The following is an 11,249-nucleotide window of genomic DNA, read 5'->3' as shown; positions in this document are numbered from 1 at the left end:
GTTGTGTTTTACCTTTGCAGATGCAGATGGTAGGTAGACTTTAATGTCGTGGAGAGAATGAGTATGAAGTAATACGAAAGAATATATTCGAAGCATTTGAAGGTTTGTTGCCGCTGTAATGTATGCAGTGGTGGATCTTACGGTGGGCGAACTAGGCCGCCTTTTCTCCTTTATCAGCTGGAGTCGGAGCTGAAATACCTGATCACCAGAACATTGCACAGGCTGTTTCCTGGTCGACTCCAGACGAATCCGTACTCCGGACAACTCTGGTCGACTCCAGCCTACTCTGATTTCAACCTCAGGTGGGAGTGATTCGTTCCGGAGCGGTGCGTCGTCCCGAGTCTCCGATTATTCCGACTCCGGACGACTCCAGACGACTTGGACTCCGGTTGTCTTCAACTCTGGACGATTCTGACTACGGTTGACTCCAATTCTGGATGACTCCAGCCGACTCCGTACGACTCCAGACGAATCCGTACTACTCCGATATTGGGTTACCTCGACTCCAGGTGATTCCAACTCTGGTCAACTCCAGATGACTCTGATTCCGACTCCATGTGACTCCATGTCAAAAGTGACAACTCCAGACGACTTGGACACCGGTTGACTTCTACTCTGGACGATTCCAACTCCGTTTGACTACGACTCTGGATGACTCCGGACGACTCCGTACTGCTCCAACTCTGGGTGACTCCGGCCAACTCTTATCGACTCAAGCCGAGTCTGATTTCAACTTCAGGTGGGAGTGATTCGTTCCGGATTGGTGGGTCGTCCCGAGTGTCCGTTTACTCCCACTCCGGACGATTCCGGACGACACCAGACGGCTTGGACTCCGGTTGACTTCAACTCTGGACGATTCCGACTACGGTTGACTCCAATTCTGGATGACTCCAGCCGACTCCGTACGACTCCAGACGAATCCGTACTACTCCGACATTGGGTGACTCCGACTCCAGGTGACTCTGGTCAACTCTGGTCGACTCCAGCCGACTCTGATTTCAACTTCAGGTGACTCCAGGTCACAGTGACTCGTTCCGGAGTGGTGCGTCGTCCCGAGTCTCTGACAACTCCGACCCTAGACGACTCCGGACGACTCCAGATGACTTGGAATGCAACTCGCATCTCAAGCAGGTAGTACCTCGAAGGTCTCATATGCGTTTGTTCTGTACTCTGATATCTTATTCAGACAACAACCAGAGCATCGAAAGAACACCCGGTTCCGAATAGCCGACGACATACCCTGAGCGACAAGAAGCGTCCGCTTGACCGGGAGGTTGATGCATCAGGCCTAACAGAAAACAAGTGAGCCATTAGAACATCAATATACATGTCAGGAAGCGAAAATATCGCGTCCTGTGGTTTCTGAAGGCAAAGAAATGCAACCCAACATTCTCGAACATGAGTTAGTCTTTAGCGTGAGTCGTACAAGTACATCCATTACAATAATACGTTGAAGATATCACATATAGAAACAATACGAAAGCAACAGGAGTACGATACGGGGTTATTGAAATCCATAAGATAAAAAAATCAATGCATCGAACACTACAAACGGGTCAACAAAGGGTCATTATATGTAGGTTGCTGGCCTGCAATTTAGATGACAAATAGAACATGCGTATTAGGAACACAAGATATTCTTTAACATTAGACAATTATGTTAGGAATCTCCCGTTTTTCTGAAGGCTACCAAACGCATGATCAGGTCTATAACATCCTCGCGAACGCCATCTCAGCCTTCTTGAAGTATTGGAGGTATAGGCGACCAGTCTGGAAGTTATTGCTAAGATTTCCAAGAATGTCATGCAATTCCACGAGATCTTGGAGAAAGGCCCTGAATCAAATTATATCACTAAATATGACATAGGGATCATAGGACATGGGATCATATGACATTTGAACCAGATTACTGTTAATACACGAGCTATATGAAGCGTTCTATTTGAGCACGTTCGAGTACATATGAGACGTCTCCAAGACTGTCTCAACTTCAGGCACAAAAAAGGTTCCCTAGTTTTGTGCAACACAATTCAAAATTTCAAGGTTAAGCTTGTCTGTTTTGAATAAAATTTACTGTTATTACCTTCCACTGCACCTACTTCCACACCGTCCGCACTGGATAGGCTGCTAAACGCTTACCCGTTACTTAACTTCCACCAAAACCAATCCTAGGGAGCGGTGGCGCACGAAACGATTGCCCATTTCGTTCGTGTTTTTATTGCACCTAACAACAACAGCAACAACAACAAAACAACCGAAACGTTTACGACCCACTCACATTAGCATAGCGCGTCAAATCGCGTGACTTTTGCCGTACATCAGCGGTGCCGCGCTTGCGGGGGAAGCAAAGAAAAACGGTACGAAACAAAGCGCCTAAATGTAGGCTAGAGTGCACGTGGTCACCATTGCATGCTCAAGGACGTATGTCTGTTTGGTGTGTGGGCCTCGCAGCTCTCCCTCATCCTTTCTCTCTCTCTCTTCCAACTCCCTTTCTGACCCACAGCATGGCTTCAATAAATTTCACTTCGACAACGTTTCCAATATCGCACACCCATACCAGGGGCGAGCACGCGCGCACCCAACTATTCCGTCGCGGGACCGTGCGGACACCGCCGCAGTCGGCTGCGGGACACCGGGTCCGCGTTACACGGGTTGGCAGCAGTTCCGGACTTCTCGCCATTCTCAAACTGTCCACGGACAGCCGCGCAAGCTGACGCCGGACGGGCGGACGGACCTGTTGGATGCGCTGGCCCGGTTCTCCTACTTCGACCGGTGGTCGGACGAGCAGCGGCGGGACTGCTGCCACCGGGCCCAGATCCGCCAGTTCGAGCCGGACCAGACGGTGTTCGTGGAGGGGCAGGCCCCCGTCAACTACGCGCACTTCATGCTGAGCGGCGAGTGCGGCCTGCTGCAGTGCCTGAAGCTGCACCGGTGGCGGGACAGCCGGACGGCGACGGAGCGCTACCGACTGTCACGTGCGCAGCCGACCGAGGACGAGATTACCCGCTTTCATCGGCGCCGGGCGCAACGGGTGGACGCACTGCACACGGTGGAGCCTTTGCCGACGGTCGGGTAAGGTGGAGGTCATTGCAAACACACTCATCACTATCGGCTATTCAGTTTAATCGTTACAGTTGGGTTTGAGTGTGCAACAAGACGCACAAGACGCGACCTAAAAGCTAAGCGAGCTGTAGCGCTGTAGCCCTTACGCTGAGATAAATACATAGAGCCGCGTGTAAGAACTAAGCTTTACAGTTACCCCCTCTATCGATAAGTACATACGGTAAAAGACTGCTCACAGTGAGATGGCAAATTGTAGTAAAAAGAGAAATTCAAAATTTTGTTGATGAGTAAACAATAGCAAAAGAGCAAAAGAGAAATAGTAACTGGTAGAATAGCTAGTTACAAGCAATATACACAATAATTGGCTGTCGATATTATATAAGTGTGAAGTGACCCTGATTACCAAAACAACAAAAACCCAGTTACATCAATTGCCATCTCTGTAATGGCAGTACTGTGTATGTAAAGTATCGTAAATGTTTCTTACTAACAAAATAATATGACTCCCAATCTCTGCTACGCTTACTACTATTGATTAAAACCTTTCGCACCCACCCAAGCGAATTCAATCGTTGTACAAACGGCTATTCCATTACAACTGTAATGTGTATTCACTTTAACCCTACTCTCTTTAACTCTAAATAATATTACGTTCCCTCCCCTTGTTAAACTTTCGCAGACCGAGCAGACCGCCACCGCCGACTGGCCGGGACCGGATCGAGTACCATTTCGTCGACATTGCGACGTACAGCCGCGGCTCCGTGTTCGGCATCGGCGAGCACATGGTCGACCGGGCGGTGTACGCGCGCACCCCCGTCCAGTGTCTGCTGATACCGCGCTACTGGCTGCTGGAGAAGCCGCAGAACCGGGGCAACATCTGGAACCGCGTTCGGTGCTTTCTCGAGCAGCGGCAACCGTCCCGCGATCGGCTGTTTCGCTGGTTTCTCACCGAGCTGCTGTGGCACCGGTACCGCCGCCAGCTGGTGGACGATTTCCGGCTGGATCATGCGCCGCGCCATCTGCCCCACCCGAGCGACGTACCGCTCGTGTGCCGCATCGAGGAGTGTGATGTGCAGCGGCACGACTAAGACCGCGGGTCGGTTGGTTGGATGGTTGGTTTGTTGGTGGCAAGACACGGCTGGTACAGCGGTGTACAGCTGTTGGTAAACAAAAATACTCTTGCTACTCCTTCCCCTCCTGCTTCTACCGCTCCTATCGCCTAACTAACTCTAGCTGGTCTGTGGCGCCGACTGTTGCTGCGGTGCTGCGTACGGTTTCGGTTCGTTCAGCTCCTGCAGTTCGTTCAGCACTGAGTGGCAGTTGATGGTGCGCTCAAATTGCTCTATACAGTACAGGAGAAAAATACACATCAATATATGACCCAGTAGAATGCAGTTTGCGGTGCCCGCTTACCGAAGGAGATGACTCCCCGCTGGCTGGTGTCTGCCTCCGCAAACAGCTGATTGCACTCCGCCGGCGTAACAGACGCTAGATGCTTAACTGCCTGGTAAAGACCGTCGCTTCCGATCAGATCACGCTCCTCACTGTACAGCTGCAATAAAGAATGCAATCGTAGCATATATCATTGGGTTTGCTTTTTTGTTTGTCTTTTTGTGTTAAATTTACATTACCTTAAACAGAAGCTTCATCAAGTCGAGCTTTGGTTTGCCCAAGGTGGACAGGAAGAGTGCTAGCAGCAAGTACTGCCTGAAGTCAATTACTCCTGCGCTGTCCTTATCCTGTTGCGATAAGATTTTATTAGTTTTCGCTCTATCTCTCACAGTTCAGGGTGGCCATTCGGAGGAAGATTTTAAATTCCTCATTTTTTTTTTTTTTTTGGTTTTTCCTCGATTACCTATGTATTTATTTAACACAAAAAGGCGAATAACGGCCTCAAAGGGCATGGACAAGGGATCATCAAATCACACCTTTAGGAAAAAAAAAATAGTGTAGCACTAAAATGGCACCAATAGCGACTGAAACCCTATAAAAACGGAAGAAAAGTCATTTGACGGATGCTTAAAAAGTATTCCACTATCAGGCTTTTGACTCATCTACATTGCCCAAACACTACGTAGACACGAAGAAAATCTAAAATTATCTGCTAGTGACACGATTCCGGTCTGGTGGTACAGTCGTCAGCTTGTACGACTTAAGAACATGCCCGTCATGAGTTCAAGCCCCGAATGGAACGTGCCCCCATACGTAGGACTTGACTAGCCTGCTATGGTAATAAATAAGTCACTGAAAGCACATCGACACGAGAGGAGAATAAGGAGAAGGAGAATAAGGAGATTTAAATAATTCATTGACAGAAATTCATTCAAGGCTCTATTAACAGATTGAATCGAGTTTGTCAACATGTTGAGATCATGCGGCCGTCGTGTAGTAGATGGGAATTTTGATTCTTGCATGTCTAAAACCATTTGAGTCCCAGTTTTGAAAAATTGAACCTAAAAAGTATCACATGTTCCAATGCCACTCGAGCGGATATAGAGATATGTATATATAGAGCATTGCTGTTTGCCCAAAGCCAGCCTGAACGGCTTAGAAAACTCTGAATATGATATCAGATGCCCTTATCAAGATTTACGTAAGTTAGCGCGTTGGTTAGAGCCCTTCAAATGACATTTCTTTTAACTTTTTAAGTGTTGAATTTTGAGAAAAAATCTAATGAACGATACAAGTAACAGTCAGTAATTCTATAGTTGAAAACGTTTGCGTTGTTTTTCGAGCATTGTTCCGTATATCGGTCTAATGTTTGGCAGAAGCATAGCTAAAGTATGTCATCTGACGGCGCATGAGGAAAGTTTTCCAATAAGTAGCCCAAGGAACTGTCCAGAAAGCCTCAAAGTCAGAAGATGTCTTACTTTAGGTGCAGGTTTTAGGAATGGGGACCGGATCTGTCACAGGACCGATATGGGATCTTCTTTAGTTCAAGGACCAATACGGACTTGAGATCAGTTCCAGTACCGGTAGGTATATGTTACAAGATATGTATGATGACAGGATCAGTTCCTGGACCGATATGGTTTCAGTGTAAGTTCTAGATGCAGTTCCAGGAATTCCACTCCAATTCCAAATTCCAATGGTTTCAGGATCTGTTAAAGGACCGGGGGATTAGGAACAGTTTCAGAGCCAGTGTAGCTTCATGACTTATTCTAACACCGGTTTGGGATTGGAATCAGTTTTAGCTCCAGCATGAGTTCTTTAAATTCCAGGATCGAAATGCGTACGCGATCAGTCCCGGGTATGGGATCTGAATCATTTTTTCTTTTAATGAATCCCTTGGAGTTAAAAGTCACCTGGAATTCGCGTTATCTTTTCAAATATCCTTTGCACGCATTCTAAAGATAGAATCAGGAATTCAGAATACACTGCGATCGTATAAGAGTTATACTAAATTCCCTGTTTTTTAGGAGAAATTACCAGTTTTCCCGGTTATTTCCGGATACCTAAAATTCCCATCCGACTGCCGGTTTCTCTCCATTGAGTGGCCACCCTGTTAGCAGCCTCCAAACTTACCTTGTTGAAAATTTTGAACAAAATCCTCGTCGAATCATTATCCACCGAGACGTTCAAGCGTTCGGCAAATTCTTCCAGCGTGACGAATGCGTTCCGGTCCGTGAATGGAGCATACTGCTCTACCAGCTCCTGTTCCCGCTTGCCGTCAGCCAGTCTGCAAAAAAAAAAACACATAAAGAGAGAGAAAAGGGCAATTATAGCAACAAAACAAAACAAAATACGTGTGATTTTACGCAATTCGCCCCATTCCCTACTAGACATTACCCTAACCAACGGCGCATCTTCGCAATGTCATGGCTCCAGGCAAAGTAGGGCATCCCGATGGCGATCATGTAGTTCATCAGCTTGCAATCGTTGTACCCGTGCTCGGTCCCGGGAATGCCGAGCGACTGCGCAATGTAGTTCCGAACGTTCAGCGCGTACAGCTTCGCATCGTTGCGCTCCTGCTCGTTCGGATAGTACACCGGCAGGAAGTTAATCTCCAGCCCGGTGTGCAGGGCGGTCAGCGTACGCCAGAGCAGTACCGGTCTGCAAAAAGGGATTAACGCAAAACTGTTGCAGAGCACTCCAGGTTGAGAGAAGGCACCGGCAGCGAGAACTTACACGCCCGGACCCTCCCACGTCCACGACACCGTGTTCGTCCGGTTGGGGTAGCGTATCGCCACCGGCTGCACCGGCAGGCCCGGTCCGAACGCACCCGGTTTAAACTGTACCACCGCGTGCCCATTGCTGCAGGTACCCTCGGGGAAGATCAGTATCTGGGGCCAGTCCTCCTTCGAGATGACCCGCTCGATGATGAGATGGCGCGTGATGTGGCGCGAGTTCGGATCCTCCCGGCACACGTAGATCGGCTGCGTGATGTCGATAATTTCTGAGGCAAGTGTGAAGAAGAAGGAAACAGAAGGGAGAAGATTTAGTTTGTTTGTTTGCAATTCGATGCCACGCTGCTACTGCTCGACTTACTGCCAATGATGGGTAGATCAGCAGCTTTACTTTTCGCGACGACAGTCGAGGGACCGCAGTACGCAACCACGATCCCGTCAAACAGACTGTAGTGCGGGCCGACGACCACGATTGGCGCTTCGCGAGGCGACGCACACACGCCATTTACCCGGATCCGGTGGAACGAGCCGAAGAAGTAAACCATCCGCATGGCCACTGCGGTCAGCTCGCGCATTTCACTGGAAAGAGAAACAATGCGTGGTCAGGTGGTCGTCAGGTGCCGTCCGGTGTTAGTTCTAAAGGCAAGATCTGAAAAACTACTGCAACGCTATAAGGAACAATATATGTTTTTGCTCTAAAAAACGTATGGTCCTATATCCAAGTGTGGTCTGATTCTTCCCTGATCGTTACTAAGAGCAAATAACCCGCTCTTCAAGATACATGGACAATGGCTACAATTGTTCATTTCAAGAGACTCAAACGGACCATCATCCTGATTTGTGCGGGTCCTCTGCGTCTCGTGCCGGAAGCAGGCCTAATAACTTCCAGATAACATGAAGGAATACCAGCTGATATGAAGTGTGAACAAATACAGACACTACTTGTGCTATCAGTAGAATATCACTTCACAAATTCTACTGAAATTCATACGCTATGTCCTACACTAATTCCTACGTTGAATTCTACGCTACAGAGTTTCGATATGAGTTCGGTTCGGTTCCAGGTTCAGTATCAGGTCCAAGACCAACATGAGGTCAGGATCGGTTCCAAGAGCAGTATGGGTTCATGACAGGTTCCACGGCAGGTTTGGGTCCATGATCAGTTCTTGGACCGGTATAGGTTCAGTATCAGATCCAGGACCGACATGAGGTCATGAACGGTTCCAAAACCGGTATGAGTTCAGTTTGGGATCAGTTCTTAGCCCGGTATGGTTTCAACATCAGGTCCAGTACCAGCATTAGGTCATGAGCAATTCTTGAACCCGGATAGGTATTGGTGTTAGGACCAGTATTAGTTTGGTTTTGGATTTAGGTATGTTAGAGGTCGTCATAAGTACCTCATTTTAGAGTAAGGAGGATCCTAGTCAACTAGTGAATGTAGCATTATAGAAGGATTAGCCCCATCATTTGTGCGATTATACCTGAGACTTGAGATACCTGAAGTGCAACTTACTATTACGTGCTTTGAGTTGTCAAAACAGTGGCACAAAATGAGTTTTGGTGTACATATCCTCAAGTTTTGGCTATGGCGTATCGCTGGGAACATTTCAACCTTAAGATGCATTTTTTAATTAAATATTTCTACGATTCCGATAAAACCTAATCCTAAAAAATTGTGGAACACAAAACATTATTTTACAGCAACAAAATCGGTATCTTGAGAACAAATTTACATACGATTGGAAGTATTACAATTCGCAGGTAAAGTATGCTTTCAATACCTACAAAAACAGACACCTTAGGTTCAAAGCAAGGGCTACAGAGTTAATAATAGATGGGTACAAGTATCTAGAGCCATTATTCTTCAGTTTTTGCCAGCATTTCCTCCAATATCTTGCTGTGCTAACATGCGAATAAAACAACTGAATAAACAACGCTAGTGCTCTCTTTCCCTCTCTCTCTCAGGTAGTTCCCCCCGCCCCCCCCCCCCACCCCCGTAGTAGCTAGTTGGGGTAACAATTCTTGGCCAGTAGACAACAGATTTTTCATCTGCATTGTGATTGTGCATGGGGTACTAAAAATATTCGATTGTTGTTGCCCGGCCGCGACTGCAACCGTTTTGCGCAGCTAGCAAATGCGCGCTCGGTCCCCGGTGACAGTCAACGGTCTCACACTGCCACAGCGAAAAACAAAAACAATCGAGATGACACACCGTCGTCTACACACCGGCCCGATGCCGCCGCGGGAAGAATCGCCAACCAGGACAACATTGCGAGTTGAGGAAGACGCAAATTCTAATACAGAAATCCCCACGAGGGACTTCGCTCGGGCAGGCCAAACAAGTGTGCCAAAGAGACACCAAACAGCACACACACACACACAAAGGCATTACAACGAGATCTTTGTCGCTTTGCCATTGCCTTTTACTTGCGAGGACGGGCGAGTACAAACGCTGCCAAACGGTGAACGCGAAGGCCGCGCGTGCAAGGGAAGCGCGCGCGATTGGGTTAAAAGAGACGCAAGCGCAAGCCGGTTCGAGGTTGTTATTGTTGTTGCTGTTGCCTACACGCGATACACGAGCAGATCACGCCACATTTTCCGCCGGTGACGAGACGGTCTGCGTTTTAAAAATAACTTTGTCCCGCTCTCGCGCGCACCCATTACTCGGTGGCGCGGAGGCTGAGGGGAGGCGTGTGCTTTGCGTCGGGTGCCGGCAACGGGTGGTTCTCCAGTGCGTGGAAGTGGCTGATAACGCGCGCCGCCAACCAGCGAGGTGCGTGTGAGGCGTAGTCCAAAGGTTCCACGACGCTCGGCTGATCCGGCGCGGTATCGTTCGATTACTCAGCTGTTACGTCTTTCTCTCGCTCTGTCTCTCTTTCTCTCTCTCTTTCTCTCTCTCTCTCAATTCTTTCGGTCTCGCGCACACTTAATCCATTCAACCGGTTTGAGAGTCCACGCTGCTGGACGCAGTGCGCTTGCAAACACGTGTTCTTGGGGGCGTTCTGGTGGTCGCCTGACCCACCGGAAACCTACCGTCGCCAGCCAGCAATCGGTACCGAGCGGCGCTCCTTCTCGGTCAGCCCGTACAGCCCGATGGAGGCGAAGGCCCACGCCACCAGCAGGCACAGGCCCATCAGCACGACCCGTATCGGTAGCACCAGCAACGTCATCAGATATGTCTGCAGCAACAGCAACAAAAAAAGAAAAGAAAAAAAATTAATCAATGTACGGCTCTGTCGCCAGCCAACTCCATCACACGCACCTTTCTCCTTTCCCAAGGATCGTCCAGATCTAGCTTGAGCACGAACGGGTTCACGTATTCCGCTTCCGGGATGCGCGTGACCGTGCTCGTGATCGTAGTTGATCGCTGAAAGTTCATCTTGAAAGAGTTTGTTGGTGATTGGAGTTCAATGCACGATTCTGCCGCACACAGCACGTCACCCACACACTGCCTACACACAATCACACACACACACACACACACACACACAGCACACAGCACACACTAATTGCTTTAACACGAGCGCGCTAACGGCCGCCCAGATGCGAAATGGGGGCCGCCGCCAAACCGATCTTCGTATCTCGCGGTCACAGCCGTCAACCACGCTTAGCTACCCTTTCCGACGTCACGTCAAAAAAACGCACGTTCGTCGTCCGCGAGACAGTGAAAGGCAATGCTGACGGGGGCGCGCGAGCTCAACATCGCTCTCAACATCTTGTGCGCCCCCTTTTTTTCTGCGCGAGAATCGCAACGGCGTTTGGCTCTCGCCCGCGGGAAATTCTCGCCACGGTCTGTGCAAAGCGATGGGCCAACAATGCCGACAACTGCACGATATTAATAGAAGGGCCCGCGCGCTTTTGCCAAACCCGCCGGGTTTACGCGGGGAACCCATTCTCGCGTGTACGTGTCGTACTGTTCAAGTGTTCTTGACCGTGAGGAGAGTACATTGAGCCTCTTTGCGCGAAGAGAGAGAGAGAGTGAGAGAGAGAGAGAGAGAGAGAGAGAAAGAGAGAGAAAGAGAGTTTACGAAGCAATGCTTTCCGATGGTTCCGTGTGAC

General features: G+C 48.9%; 2 protein-coding genes across 2 annotated transcripts; one reads left to right on the top strand and one right to left on the bottom strand.

Annotated features, from left to right (window-relative positions):
- The first annotated feature begins 437 nt into the window (after nt 1-437).
- Nucleotides 438-4,648, top strand: LOC120905518. Its single transcript, XM_040316367.1, has 3 exons — nt 438-509; nt 2,504-3,072; nt 3,743-4,648. The coding sequence occupies exons 1-3, from the start codon at nt 438-440 to the stop codon at nt 4,149-4,151; spliced, it is 1,050 nt and encodes a 349-aa protein (XP_040172301.1). The 3' UTR covers nt 4,152-4,648.
- On the bottom strand, nt 3,103-10,878 carry LOC120906852 (lysophosphatidylcholine acyltransferase-like). The gene is made up of 9 exons (XM_040318954.1): nt 10,453-10,878; nt 10,224-10,369; nt 7,552-7,769; nt 7,192-7,459; nt 6,853-7,116; nt 6,589-6,742; nt 4,695-4,802; nt 4,477-4,615; nt 3,103-4,405 (listed from the first exon to the last, which is right to left on the bottom strand). The coding sequence occupies exons 1-9, from the start codon at nt 10,567-10,569 to the stop codon at nt 4,293-4,295; spliced, it is 1,527 nt and encodes a 508-aa protein (XP_040174888.1). The 5' UTR covers nt 10,570-10,878; the 3' UTR covers nt 3,103-4,292.
- Nucleotides 10,879-11,249: the final 371 nt, after the last annotated feature.

This window comes from Anopheles arabiensis, chromosome X (genome assembly GCF_016920715.1).
Source record: "Anopheles arabiensis isolate DONGOLA chromosome X, AaraD3, whole genome shotgun sequence".
NCBI classification, from domain to species: Eukaryota; Metazoa; Arthropoda; class Insecta; order Diptera; family Culicidae; genus Anopheles; species Anopheles arabiensis.
Note: the sequence above shows the minus strand (reverse complement) of the source record. Positions and strands in the feature narration are given on the sequence as shown.

Excerpts from the sequence above, each read along its gene's own strand:
- LOC120905518 (XM_040316367.1), top strand. The coding sequence starts at position 438 with ATGACTCCAGCCGACTCCGTACGACTCCAGACGAATCCGTACTACTCC. Across the intron at positions 510-2,503 it reads TTGGGTTACCTCGACTCCAG|CATGGCTTCAATAAATTTCA; the intron begins GTGATTCCAACT and ends TCTGACCCACAG. Across the intron at positions 3,073-3,742 it reads GAGCCTTTGCCGACGGTCGG|ACCGAGCAGACCGCCACCGC; the intron begins GTAAGGTGGAGG and ends AAACTTTCGCAG.
- LOC120906852 (XM_040318954.1), bottom strand. The coding sequence starts at position 10,569 with ATGAACTTTCAGCGATCAACTACGATCACGAGCACGGTCACGCGCATC. Across the intron at positions 10,370-10,452 it reads ATCCTTGGGAAAGGAGAAAG|ACATATCTGATGACGTTGCT; the intron begins GTGCGTGTGATG and ends CTGTTGCTGCAG. Across the intron at positions 7,770-10,223 it reads CCGATTGCTGGCTGGCGACG|TGAAATGCGCGAGCTGACCG; the intron begins GTAGGTTTCCGG and ends TTCTCTTTCCAG.